The 14521-nt window shown below is 38.9% G+C and overlaps 1 protein-coding gene and 1 long non-coding RNA gene across 2 annotated transcripts; both read right to left on the bottom strand.

Annotated features, from left to right (window-relative positions):
• Positions 1-2222: 2222 nt before the first annotated feature.
• Positions 2223-4453, bottom strand: LOC118825921. Its single transcript, XR_005008705.1, has 3 exons — positions 3921-4453; positions 3499-3582; positions 2223-3380 (listed from the first exon to the last, which is right to left on the bottom strand). It is a non-coding gene; the product is annotated as an uncharacterized LOC118825921 (long non-coding RNA).
• A 3636-nt stretch (positions 4454-8089) lies between these two features.
• On the bottom strand, positions 8090-12778 carry zgc:162171 (uncharacterized protein LOC565931 homolog). Its single transcript, XM_036596694.1, has 3 exons — positions 12280-12778; positions 9669-9949; positions 8090-8487 (listed from the first exon to the last, which is right to left on the bottom strand). The coding sequence occupies exons 1-3, from the start codon at positions 12470-12472 to the stop codon at positions 8287-8289; spliced, it is 675 nt and encodes a 224-aa protein (XP_036452587.1). The 5' UTR covers positions 12473-12778; the 3' UTR covers positions 8090-8286.
• Between the last annotated feature and the right edge of the window lie 1743 nt (positions 12779-14521).

The following is a 14521-nucleotide window of genomic DNA, read 5'->3' on the forward strand; positions in this document are numbered from 1 at the left end:
CGCACAAATCAGGTGATCACACAGAGGGCTGATTGGACCGGGCGGAGGAGAAGTGTCTGTGAGGACACGTTAAAGGGCCAATATCCTACACTTCTTGTATTTCACATTTTTCTCTGAAAAGACTCGTGGCATTTGTGCGGCGTTATGTACCGAAACCTGTCATAATCGATTTTTACATGTCCCTTTTCCATCCTTTATACTTTAGTATTAAACAGGCTCTTGATGTGCCTATAAAGTTAACCTGAAATCAAAAGTATTTTTTTTTTACCTCGTTAGTTCTCTAGTCAGGTTAAGCACAATTCACCATACATATCACTTTTAAAGACTAAATTAGTATTTTCCTGTAATCTTTGATCAGAGTGTAGTGACTTTTGCCTGCCTTTAAAATGTCTTCTGAATTTTAATTACATCTCCTATCTAATGCCACATTTCACTGGGATATAAAGGAAATTATATCAGATTCCCACTGATTTTAGACTACTCTGTGTAATTTATGTATGTTCTGATTGGCTTCCCTGTATTGTGCTTCATTCAGAAAGCAGTCCGAATTGAAACACTCCTTTTAATTTCAACATGAATGTCCAGGCTAAACTGCTGTAGGCTGAATGCGTGAATGCTTTGGTTGACATCACAACATATAGACTGCATGGATGGTAAATGGCAGCCTACAAACTTTAGCAACATTTACAAACTACATCAAACTTTTATTTAAAAAAAAGTGAGGAAAATTTGATTTTCAATATTTGCCATTTAATGTGAAAAAATTTAATGTGTTAAACGTAAAAAGGGCTTTCATAAATACTGTACCAACATAATGGAAAGACTGTAAAAAAAACTTGGATTAGTTCATATAAATATTAAGAGGACACATTTTTGTAAAATTCTTATCTGAATAACAATTTACACCTAAAGTGTAAAGTCTGTGCACTCTTGCCAAAATTAAAAATATAACCATTGCTGCATATGTTGTAAACATGGCTACGTGTCTCCTAGATTTTCTGGTTTAAAGACTAAGAAAATCTCCTTCTGATGATGTATCTTGAAGGCAGGAGGAACTTTTGAAAAACTACAGATGCTTTATTTTTTTATTATTATTACTTTTGAGCTGGTGAATGCAGAAGAAAGACAGATGCAGAAAGGAGCCAGATGTTACGGATGCATACACAAAAATGATACAAACATTGTGAATTCTGTCAAACTGATAAGACTGAGGGATGCAAAGCTGCACCATATGTGTTACAAAACATGACAAATAATTTTAGGCCGAAATGCTTTTAAGGTGGCTCCTCTTCACTGTGATGGTGTGTGACTGGGCCTTTTCACAAAAACTGCAGGTCTTTAGCCTAAATTCCACTGGTCATGTGCCAAATCCTACCTGGTTTATCTGTATGTACTTTCCTTAAAATGAAATGTGCATTAAATCCAGTAATTTGGGAAGAAATTAATATAATGACAAATTTCAAATCCTTTACATGAAGTCTAGAGAATTATGATATTCAGACTGCATGACAAGCATCACTCTTAGAAGAAGCTACAATATATGACATGTGCCATTTCATAAGCCACCTCTCATGTCACACAATATTGCTCTTTGCTGAGAACCCTGGCTGAAGCCTAGGGGAAGAATGGAGCAATTTCCTGTTTTGGGGAAACAAATGACCACTGCAATTATGATCACCCCAAAGGGAACCCAGAGTCGACAGATGGTGTGCATATTATCACACATTATTTTGTTATTTACTGGCCTCAATTATATTTCTTTGGCAGATTTCAAAGCATTACTTCACTAATGTCCACAGTGCATGAAAATTTGTGAATACCTTTAATTCAATGTTATATTTTTCAAAGTCTCCAAAAGAAGCCATGTGATTTCTCCAACACCCAGTAGGAATCCTTGTGACCTCGCTGTGAGACCAGTACCAAAAGACTATCATGCTATATGTGACAGGAAATGTATTTGTGTGAAAAAGTCCTTTACCGTCTCATTGTAAGGAAGTGGCTGGGTGAGGTGTAAAACCACAATGACATCGGAGCACATCTACTATAGACCACCAAGTTCTGAACAAGGAGGCCTCTGTCTTCATAGGTGGGTCACAGTAATAAATGAATCCAGCTGTAATTTTCTGAAAAAACATCATGTGGCCTATCATAGGCATGTTACTACCAGTATAAACATGAGTTTTTTTTTTTATTTAGTCATTCACATGGACCTAATACGTAACAGTTTTTCATAAACAGATATATACATATACACACATAAATGTTTACAAATTTGGGAATGGCACAGCCTGTTACCTACATTCATCACTACAAGTCCATTTCATGGCTGACAAATTCTGATCACCACATTGATAATAGAGCAGCCCCATCTAGAGGCAGGCAGAGAGAACTATTGCCATGGCAACAGGCTCCTCGCGGCAACCATAGCTGCAGCCTGCAGATTACCTCCCCAGAGGACAACTTGTCAATCAAACAAGAGGCTCTGGAGGCCACTCACTCATGAAAGATTTCAATAATGTTAACAATATGTATATATAACACGAATTACGTGTGTAAAGACAATTCAGTTATGTGCCCATAATGACCATTTCTGTGTCCATAATGACCATCATTACTACTGCTATCACAGTGCATTATTAGTCATCAATAGTGCTGTGTGAGGCCAATTACTGTATACTTCATTTTCACCCCCAAGACACTCAAAGGAATAAAATCAGCACTGGCTGTGCCTTTCTCAGCAAAACATAATGATCAGAGCCATAATCGGAATTCCTTTTGGGCACTGTAATAATGCAATCAGTGTTCTCTCATAGCCTTTACTCCAGTCACCCCTGCTATTCTTACCATTTTGCCATTTCCATCATATCATTCAGGTACCAGGCTCTGCAGAAAAGAGAGAAGGGTCAAAATAACATACAGTAGCTAGTCCTAATGCACACAAACAGAACCCTACAGTCTTTAAAACAAAGGTTCCTACGTGATTCTTGGCTTCGGAAAAGCTTTAATTAGTACAGAACAATTATGTGGAGGTTCTTTAAAGTTTAAAAATGTATGTGCAAACACATACATCCCATTTACATGTAATCACAAAGCCTCTCCGTCCCAGAGCAGTTCTTCTGTGGCATTGCTTCAACGAACCCTTTTTGGCACCTTAAGAGCATATTTTCAGACCACTCCAGATAGGCTGTCATCTTCTGGCCCGACTCCTATTGGCTGGCAGCATCCAGCGCAGATGTAGCGCAACACACAGAGGTAAATACTGCCGGACAGTCCTACGGTGAAAGCCAGCAGGATCAGACTCAGGTACGACGGTCCAGGTGTGTACACTACACCTGGGAAGAGGTCGCTACTCATGACTGGAGGGTGCTCTGATATCTGGGCTAGAAGCAGGACAGAAAGTCAAACATGTTGAATCCATTTCTAGACAATACTGAATGGTTAGAAAAATGTACAGCAACTTTAGATGACAGGCTAATGACGTTTGCTCGAGGGTCGTACCTGAATTTAAGGGAAATACTATCACAAACAGAAGCCCAGCTCCATTCCACAGCATAGTAGTGAATGAAATGTGGGGTCAGTATCCTTGGAGAGCAAAGAAAGATTGCAAAAGCAGCCAACAGCCTACACACTGACATGTTCAATGGATTAAAAGCCCGTTAATCAATACTTTCATTTTCAGCCAAAAGGTAGCAGTCCCTGCTAGAAAACCCAGCGTGGACCAGCACGCCTGGTCAGCAGCTCCATCACAATGAGCATTATGTTGTGTTTTGGGTGCTGGTACTCTGGTCAACCAGCATAACCATGCTGGGTGACCAGCTAAACCAACATCAGACCAGAATAAATCAGCTTGGACGTGCTGGTTTGTGCTGGGTTTTTTTCAGTAGGGTTCCCACATTCAGAAAAACGACCAGACTGCTTACCCGGTCACCAGTTCCCCAGTGTTGATAAAGCTGTATCCATTCTTCGCTGGAAGAGAGAGACACTTTCTCTGTCAGCCATTCATTCACTTTGGTTCAGCTTGGCTACACGGCTGGTTAGCATCGCTTTCTTCGAGGCGCTGCAGTCTTTCAGAGGCATTAAAACATGTGAAACAGCTCAGGCGTCTTTTCCTCGGTCGCCATACGTGTAATAATCTTCATTCTCGTAGACTACTCAGTTTCGTCAGAGGCTTCACCGTCATTGGCAGCGTGTGAGAGAATGGCCAGACAGAGTAGCTACTGAGGGGTTGGAAAAGGAGGTGGAGAGACACAGCCCGGCAGCCCTTCACTGCTGTTATTTTACTACATGGCTTCAAGATTTAACGATAAAATGTCTCCTCCACTCGACTTTAAGCGCTCATTTATTCACAGCAGAACAAAACCGTCTCCTCAAGCTGTGGACGCATCGCTCCAGTGTGTCAGTATGTAGGCTGTAGGCTGTTGTATAGCTAGTGTGGCTTTAGATTAATAGCTGTCCCTGTTCATTCCTGATCAGTGTGAGATATAAATAGCAAGCATACATCGGTCCGATGGCTTCATATGATCACCACCCCCGCTGACTGTTTGCCACTGCTGGTCCACCCAGATTATTCCATGCTGAAAAAGGACGGTTAGAAGCGTTTAGGATTAAAACCCACTTGTTTTTGCTTTCTAATAGGAATTGGCTTAATGTTTTCCAATAGAGACCACAAGTTTCTATAGAATAACTTTAGACCCCATTAGGAAACCATCAAATGCATTTAGAATCAGCCATTGGTCACCTGTTAAACCATTAGGAGTCTTTAAATCCTATCAACCCAATAACCCGATATCAACACAATAAAAATGCCAAAACACATTACAAAATCATCAGGAACTAACAGAAACACTTCCAATGTTGTGATTTCAATGGGTTTTCTCAGCAGGGTGGTCCTGCATACAAGATCTTTTACTTCTTAATCACCTCAGACAGATTATAAGTGCAAATAATGTTTTATGTAGGAAAATAATACAATTATTGCAAACAATTAAGAGAAAAAGAATACCTAATATAAAATTATTTTGTTGAAAAAGTAGCTGACACTGCTAGGTTGGTCATAGCTCTATATTAAACACACACACACACACACACACACACACACACATTTTTATACTGCTTATCTTTCTGGGTCACGGGATATTATAGTAGTATTAAACTTGTTTACTAAACTAATTTACAAAGAAATAAAGAAAGAAAGAAATGAAAGAAAAACAAGTAAATTAAAAAAAAGAGAAATTAGAAAGAAGCCAGTGGGCCACCAGCGTTGCCATCACTGCGCTAACGGTGGCCCTTGCTATCAGGGTTACACACACTGGTCACTTTATTAGGTCAGTGTGAATTTACAAACCACTGCTTCGCATATTGTCACAGCTTTTTGGACATGACTTTTGTACACTCATTGTTCATTTTATCAACAGTACTTAACTTATAGGTGCATAATGTGTCAGCCTTTCTGTACTCCATTCATCAGCGGTCAGGACCCCCACTGAGCAGTTATTATTTGTGTGGTGGATCATTCTCAGCACTACTGTGATACTGACAGGGTAGTGTTGGTACAAGGGCATCAGACACGGCTGTACTGGAGTTTTTAAACACCATGTCTTCTCACTGTCCACTTTATTAGACACACCTACCTTGTCCATCCACCTTGTAGATGTAAAATTGGAGATAATAGCTCATCTGATGTTTGTTGTCATCCTCTAGTGCTTCATCAGCAGTCAGTTTCTGCCCACAGGACACTGTTGGCTGGATATTGTTTGGCTGGTGGACTATTCTCAGTCCAGCAGTGATCCACTCTGTGAGGCACACACACTCACTAACATCACTATCATGTCAGAGTTGCAGAGCGCAGTGCTGAGAATGATCCGCCAAATAATACCTTCTCAGGGGTGGTCCTGTGGGGGTCCTGACCTTTGATTGTCTGTAATAGTAGAACTGCAAAGTGCTCCTATATGGTAAGTGGACCTGATAAAATGGGCAATATGTGTAGATACAAGGTGTACCTAGAGTGGCCAGTAAGTGCATGTTGAGTTATGGCTCATTGCCATATTCTGTGGATTATCAGTGCCTTTGTGCTGTTTGGTGATGCAAATGATGCCTTTATCTCGGTTGAAGAAATGGCAATTAAAGGTCATTGAAACAGATGCTTCTCCGTTTCTTTGCCAGGTCACACATAATGTTGGTTGTTTTCAGGAGGCATTTACAAATGGCAATTCCAAATGGGCATGCTATCTACATTACCATATGCACGTAATCATTTCAGTGCAATTTTACCAAGCTGAAACACACCTTCCAAAATACCTATTATTTGTCAACGCATAATCTGTTGGGTGTATTTTTAGATCCCGGCAGCTGTGAGGATCCTAAAATTACAAGGGATGGAGAGGAGAGCAAGGCTGGAGTGTGCATGGCAGCAGTAATTAGTGGAGGGATGTGGTGGAGTGCACAGAGACACTGTAGCATATGGGTTATGACATGATAAACACTTCAGCAGATTCCCCAGAGCACCTTCACCATTCAGATAAGCTGCATCAACAGCCTGGGACACATTTAAACACCAGGCACGCACCTGCTCAGCATCAAACACACTCACACTCATACGCCACATACACAAACACTATTAGGAGTTAAGGCTCCCATAGAATTTCATTTTGTAAAGTATGCAGACGTTCCAGTACGGCGCAAAAGTCACAGACCAGTTCTTCATTTTTTTAATTTTCAGTCAAAACAGACATTAAGTACAACTGATTCATTTTTCAGTGTCAAGAAAAGGAAGTAGAAACATATATTAAGCAGAAAATCATACAAAAGCCTCAACAACAAAATATGAAATTATAATTTTTAATATTCAGAATACCCACCCTTACCTTTATTTTAGTTTCCATTCTTTTCAGGAGACTTGCTTTCACTTTTTATAGAAATCTGCACGGATATTTTCCACACCTCCAAAGTTCAGTCTTGGAAGTTGGTTGCATTTTCTGCATCTCATGATCCAAATAATCCCAAACACATTCAATGGTTTCCTTCTCTCAGTAACAGTTTCTTGATGGATACGCATCCTTTTCGATTTGTTCAGATCTGAATTAAGAGTAGAGCTTGATTTTCTCCTCTCTCTCAAAAATGAACGCTTGAAGCTCTTTTATCTGATGGTGAGAGTTTTGATGGTCTACCAGGTCTTACATGGTTCCATTTTCTCTGCATCTTTTAATCAATATTTGAACTTCAGTTTTGGAAACTCCTGTTTTCCTTTGACTTTCCCCTTTTTTATGCAAGTGGTTTGTCATGTATCTAGTCTCTTCATATATATCATAAATATCTCCTGTAAAATGAATAACTTGTACTTATCATTTTGACTGGAAATTAAACAGATGAATTCTGTGGTCTCTGACTTTTGTCCAGTACTGTATGCATAGACACACACACACACACACACACACACACACACACACACTACACTACACAGCTGTTGTACTGCAGTGTAACTATGAGACAGTGTTCAATGTTGACTGTGCTGCACACAGCATTTTATACTGATGACATAGTTTTTCTGGCACAAGTGTTAATGCTCTGGTCGAAGCTTCCTCAACAGCAGTCTAGTATGGCTTCGTTCAGCAAAGCCCAAAAGGCCAGAAAACTCACATTTGAAAACTGGTTCCTCTTTGTAAGCATTTTACTGTGTTTTTCAGCTGATATTTAAAAAGTGCAAAACAATCTACAGTCCATTTTTTCCTCACATGCATCTCTAAAGCACTGGCAAAATTCAGATACAGATATATATACAGACACACATGATTTCATGATCTATAAAATAATCTTTTTAGGCCCATTCAATAGATGCATGATGTTAGTTAGCAGAGGTTACACATGACTCAAGCTGTTGCATCACTTTGCTTGTCTGACACTATGGTCAATGAAATAATGATCCATTTACTATTCAATAATAATAATAATAATAATAATAATAACAATAATAATAATACTATTATATTTGTATCATTCTTATTATAGGTAGAGATCTAAATAAAATATATTTAAATACATAAATAAAATATGTAAACTATTTCCAATTGAAGCACTTCACTTAAAGGGGCATTCTGACCAAAAAACAGCACTTAATATTTTGTCATGTTATGTAATTTTCTGTAGTGCAGCATTGCGTTCTGAAACAACTAATATTTCAGGCTAGATTTGTAATAGAACATTTGATATGCCCTCTCTGATTATCTTAAAACCTACTGCATATTTGCACCATATTTACACCAATTCCTGTGTGACTTGTTTCATGTTTTCTTAAAATTCGTTATTGTCTGTGGGAGGCGAGCGCAGTCTAGAGCAGGCGGAGCAGCCAGAATTAGAGCGCTCACGCAGGTTGTAGTCAAACGCAGGCAGGATCACTAGACTAGGATCTGAGTCTACAGGAGTGTTATCAACATCACTCGCCATGATGTTCTCTACCAGACACATGATGGCTGCATCAATGTTTCTGTCGTCCTGAGAGTGAGAGAGAGAGAGAGAGAGAGAGAGAGAGAGAGAGAGAGAGAGAGATAAAAGATGATTAGGCATGTTTACAACAGATATAGCAATGGTTACATTTTTTCATTTTGCCAAGATTGCTCCTTTAAGGTGAGTATCTTAAATGTTAGATGAGGGAAAATGCTATTCTCTGCAGAGCTGTGGCCCACAAGGAACCCAGTATGACACACCAGATCCTCAATATCAACAACCCTGTTTCCAAAAGGTTGGGATGCTGTGCAAAATGTAAATAAAAACAGAATGCAGTGATGTGCAAAACATTTAAACCCTATATTTAATTGACACTAGTACAAAGACAACATATCAAATGTTGAAACTGAGAAATTTCATGTTTACCACAGTGTTGCATCATCTCTTCTTTTAACAACACTCTGTAAGTGTTTGGGAAATTAGGAGAACAATTGGACAAATTTTGAAAGTAAAATGCTTTCATATTCTTGCTTGATATCAGATTTCAGCTACTTAATAGTTAGGAGTCTCCTTTGTACTATTTTTCATTTCATATTGCACCACATGTTTTCAATGACAGGTCTGGACACCCCCATCACGCATACCATCACGAACGCTGGCGTTTGAACTATATTTTTTGAACTTTTGAATTCCTACGGATTCTCTGAATCTTTAAATGATATTATGTACTGTAGATGATGAAATAGCAATTGTTGCACTAGTTGCCTGCATAGTCTTTCACAGAGTGGTGAACCCCTCCTATCTTTATGTCTGAAAGACTCAGCCTCTCTGGGATGCTTTTTTAATACCCAATCATGTCATGTTACTGACCTTTTGCCAACTAATGCAATTAGCTGTAAAATGTTCCACTCTTTGCTCATTTATTATACTATGCTACTATATGTATGCTAACATTCATTGCATGAACATTAATGAAATAATGTGATTTCTGCCAGTAAATCCTAATTGAATTGAGAGGATGAATAAAGAGATGGAATGAGAAGATGCTCATGATGCATTACAGATTTATGTATATAGAGGAAAAGATTGACAATTCAAACAAATCAAGTTGCTGGATAAAAACAAACACACACACATACACACACACACACACACACACACACACACACACACACACACACAGAGACACACACACACATTCTGTGAGAGGCAGAGGTTTGATCTCTCACCTTTGCTGATGTCTCGTACCAGCCTATGAAGCCGTGGTCTCTGGAGAAAGCCTCCAGTTTGGGCAGTTTGGCACACAGGCCGTGTTTCTGCTGGTCACACTTGTTGGCCAGTAGAACTGCTGGCACCGGGCGACCGTTGCTAAGGGTAACCTTAGAATCTAAGTCACCCTTCCATTTGAGCACAGCCTGGAAAGTAGAGGCTCGGGTCATGTCGAAGACAACCAGGGCCCCCACCGCTTCCCGGTAATACACACGTGTCATGTTGCCGTAGCGCTCCTGACCTGGAAAGCATGGCAAAATATGAGAAAGAAAAGAGAGAAAGCAAAACTTTTGTGGTCGAAGGCAGGGCTGGGAGTAATGTTTGTTTGTGTGGTGTTTGTTAATAACACCTTTAGAGGGCGGCAGTGAGTGATGTTTATTTGGTGTTAATAACATCTTTAGAGGGCAGTGGTAGGTGATGTTTGTTTATTGAATGTTTGTTAATATCGCCTTTAGAGGGCAGCGGTGAGTAATGTTTGTTTACGTGGTGTTAACATCTTTAGAGGGCACCGGTGAGTAATGTTCGTTTACGTGGTATTAATAACATTTTTTAAAGGGCGGCCGTAAGTAATGTTTGTTTATGTGGTGTTAACATCTTTGGAGGGCAGCGGTGAGTAATGTTTGTTTATGTGGTATTAATAACATCTTTAGAGGGTGGCGGTGAGCAATGTTTGTTTATGTGGTGTTAAAAACATCTTTAGAGGGCAGCAGTGAGTAATGTTTGTTTATTTGATGTTTGTTAATAACACCTTTTAAGGGCGGCGGCAAGAGATGTTTGTTTATGTGGTGTTAATTACAACTTTAAAGGGCAGTGGTGAGTGATGTTTGTTTATTTGACATTTGTTAATATCACCATTAGAGGGCGGCATTGAGTAATATTTGTTTAGTTGAGGCTTGTTAATCTCACCTTTAGAGGGCAGCAGTGAGTAGTGACATGATTAACAATGGTCTCTAAAGATGTTATTATTGCTATAATAATTAATATAAACCGAGTGAAACATTCGACACTACTTGGCAACATCAGTTAAATCTCTTTTTAATAAAACATGCAGTTCATCAAAGTTCAGTACTGACAATACTCATGATATGTGTACAAAAGCTTATTGTGACATAATTTATCATGATAATGATTCCATATCATCCACTCCTATAGTCAAATGATTGGTTTCACAATCTGACATGTGTTGGCTGTTTACTTGTATTTGATTACCTCTTTTAGATTAAGTGGTCAGCTTTGTGTCCTAGATGTGTATGTCCTTGTATGTATGTGTGTGTGTAGGTGATGTGATTTGCTGAGCTTTCTCTCACATGACACAAATTTAGGCATAAAACCAGCTGATAGCACCACGCGACTTCCATCTCTGTGTACGGTGGGCACGGACAGAGGGAGATTTAGCCCACTCTGAACACACACACACACACACACACACTCACACACACACACACACACACAAACAAGCAGACACACGGACACTCAGAATGGAGGAGGAATGTTTAAACAAAGCATTCCATGAGGGTGTGGGTAATAAGATCAGTAATAGCCAATGATTAACACTGCTGACACTGTAACTGCGCTCTCAAAAAGCAATGACCAGCCATTCTTTGGGACAACCCTGATTGGGAGATTATTATGATAATCTCAATAAACAAGAAAGTCATATACGGAAGGAATGTTTGCAAGACTTTTTGGTGATTTACTGACACAGTGCTCCACAATAAAGACTGAAAGAACAGCAATCTAAAGTCCAATGTGTTTTGCACCCTTGTGATTTTTAAAAAATTCTGAATAATAAAATGTTTAGAATGTGAGCAATTTCATTCAGATGGGTTCAAAATGCTCTGTTCTAGAGAAACTTACTCTGTCACAATTGTTCACAGTGGTGTTCAGAGGCCAGACCAGACACCTGAAGCATTTAATGCCTTCAACAGAAAGCTATTAAATGACATGGTTACAAATACGCTGTCTGATGTCTGACACATTGTTTTTTGGTAGTTTTAAGATAAAAGTTTATCTTAAACACCTTTTTTTTCAGATTTCGAACTATTTTACCATCGTTACATACGAAAAAATCAGAAGATGCGTGTAGATTCGCTGGTTGAATAAAACAGCTATATCTGCATTGTAGACATCATGATTCCTGGTTCCTGTCACCACCGTGAAGAAATCTGAGTCTGTAAGTTTCTCTAGAACTGAGCGTTTCACAACAAACCACTCTGAATAGCTTTGTTTACATCCTAACAACTGAATTACGGCAAAATTTTGAAAAACAGTGGTATTTCCCTTTAAAGGGAGTCTGGGAGTCTACACTGAGAAATGTAATGCATTGAAAGTATTTGATTCAAATGTGTATATAATTTCCACATTAATAAAAATATTATATTACACATCAACACAATTTAGGTGAAAAGTAAAGATACAATCATGATGATGTAATATATTTTATTTATGTGCACATTTGAATCAAGTTTTATTTAATTTCTATTTGCACAAACACTTGAGAGGAAGTTCATAAAGGCAAAGTTTAGTGGAGAAGTGAGATTGTCCAGCTGATGCTGACCCTGCTTAACCTACCGGCGATGTCCCAGAGCTGCAGGCGGACCACTGTCTTGTGGTCCCAGCTGAGGACCTTCAGGGCGAAGTCCACCCCGATGGTGGCTCTGTAGTGCTGGGAGAAGACCTGATGGACGTAGCGCTTGATGATGGCCGTTTTGCCCACGCCTAAGTCTCCGATGACCAGCACTTTCAGCAAACGCTCCTGCTGCATTCCCACCCACTGACTGACCAAACGGGACTCCAAAAACCAGAAAACTTTGGTTACCTCAAGTGTTGAAAAACAGATCTGGTTAGACTGCACATTTCCTATAGTCCCCTAGTCCATTAAACTCGCCATCTAATACACCGCACTTCGTGAAAGCCACTAAAATAACCTATCCCACACACGCAGACTGTTCAACTTCACAAAAAGTGTCATAACTGTCCAGACACGTTGCAGCTGACAAAAAAAATTGTGGCTGAAGTGTTAGATCTTCAGTGACACTTCAGAGTCCGCTGTCAGCTCGTGTGGTCACAAAGCCGGGAAAAAGACAACTGTCCTGAGAACAAAACACCTCTTCTGCTTCAGCAGCACCAGCGAGCAGTCTAAGAAAAGTAACTGGAAAAGCCAACGCAGCATCTGCTGAGTATATCTGAAACCGCCAAAAAACTACATCTCCCATAATCCTCCGGGTTCGCCATGTCCGCCTGTAAAACCTGTATTATAGCGAACCGTGTTAAAAAAGATACACAGTGAAACTACGATTAAAGAGATTATAGAGAGTGATACTACTATTCAAGAGAGTGATACTATGATTATAGAGCAGCTGGTATGAAAGCATAAAGGGTGAATTAATGACCGGGGTCATCATCCAAAGGCCTCTAACTGACCGGGTTGCTCAAACAACCAGGCCCAATACAGCTCATCGAGTGGAGACTGGATAAAAAACTGGATAAATAATTAAACCAGGGGTGTCCAGTCTCATCCACAAAGGGCCGGCGTGGCTGCAGGTTTTCATGCCAGTCAAGCAGGAGCTCATCTGAGTCCACTCACTTAATCAGCTGGTCTCAGTCTTCGAACTATTGTTCAGTGGTCCTGCTTGGTTGGAATGAAAACCTGCAGCCACACCGGCCCTTTGTGGATGAGACTGGACCCCCTTGGATTAAACCATGTATTATAATGACCAAATCACAAAAATAAATCAATAATTGTTATCTGTCCTTGGGCACCTTGGGCAATCCATACCCTGCCATTTTATTGTCATCGTTTTAATAGGCTATGTCTGTATTTGCTGCTATTTTAAAAGATGCATTGTTGTCAGAGCGGGGTGGAGAGCAATATACTACGATTTATTACTTTTGACTGCAAGTTATTCCTCTATGTAATGATGTTTGCACTTTACATCTTGCTTCATTTTTTTTAAACAGAATTGTGAAGTAGACAAATCAACAATCAGCTGTCCTTACATTTACAGTCATATACAAAGGTTTCGGTGTCCCTAGTCAGATGATATGTTTTGCTGATTTTCAAGGTAAAAATAAGTTGACACATATTAATGAACAATTACAGTGTATTTGCTGAATTTAGAGTGGGGGTGTGGGGGTGATGGGGCATAAATTGTGGCCTGTGCAAAATTATTGCACTTTTTTAAGTTTTTTTTTCCAATATGTTAAGCTTAGCACAAAAAAGAACTGGTGAGCTTTATTGGCAGAAAAATGTCATATTAAAGTGGGTTCTCTGTAGAGGATGTGTTGACTTATTTACACTTAGAAAATCAACAAAATATGTAATTTGACCAAGTGTGCTAAAACTTTTAAACTTTGCATCCAAAAGTACACATTTAGTAAAGGCCTTTATTCATAAAGTCAGAACAGATTTTATTCTTATATGTACAGTGCCAGTCAAAGGTTTGGACACACCTAACTGAATATGCACTTTGATGTAAATACCAGCTTAAATGCAGAGGGTTCTTTAAAAAAAACATATACAACAGCTTTTACCAGAGAACCATTGAAGAACTGTTTTTAAAGGTTGTATAAAATTATTTCCAAAGCAAATATTTAAATTTAATTTAATATTTATTTTTCTCCTTCTCTGTTTTAAGCAGCAGTATGTCAAAGTCTTGGCATATAACTTATTTTAGTTTTTAGTACATTAGTATTCTTACCTAGGATATTTTTAAAATACTATATATAAATAAACTGAATACTATATATATATATTATATATATATATATATATATATATATATATGTTTTGTTTTTTTTTTAATATAATTTT

This window comes from Colossoma macropomum, unplaced genomic scaffold (assembly GCF_904425465.1).
Source record: "Colossoma macropomum unplaced genomic scaffold, Colossoma_macropomum, whole genome shotgun sequence".
NCBI classification, from domain to species: Eukaryota; Metazoa; Chordata; class Actinopteri; order Characiformes; family Serrasalmidae; genus Colossoma; species Colossoma macropomum.

Excerpts from the sequence above, each read along its gene's own strand:
- zgc:162171 (XM_036596694.1), bottom strand. The coding sequence starts at position 12,472 with ATGCAGCAGGAGCGTTTGCTGAAAGTGCTGGTCATCGGAGACTTAGGC. Across the intron at positions 9,950-12,279 it reads GCAGCTCTGGGACATCGCCG|GTCAGGAGCGCTACGGCAAC; the intron begins GTAGGTTAAGCA and ends CATGCTTTCCAG. Across the intron at positions 8,488-9,668 it reads GGTACGAGACATCAGCAAAG|GACGACAGAAACATTGATGC; the intron begins GTGAGAGATCAA and ends TCTCACTCTCAG.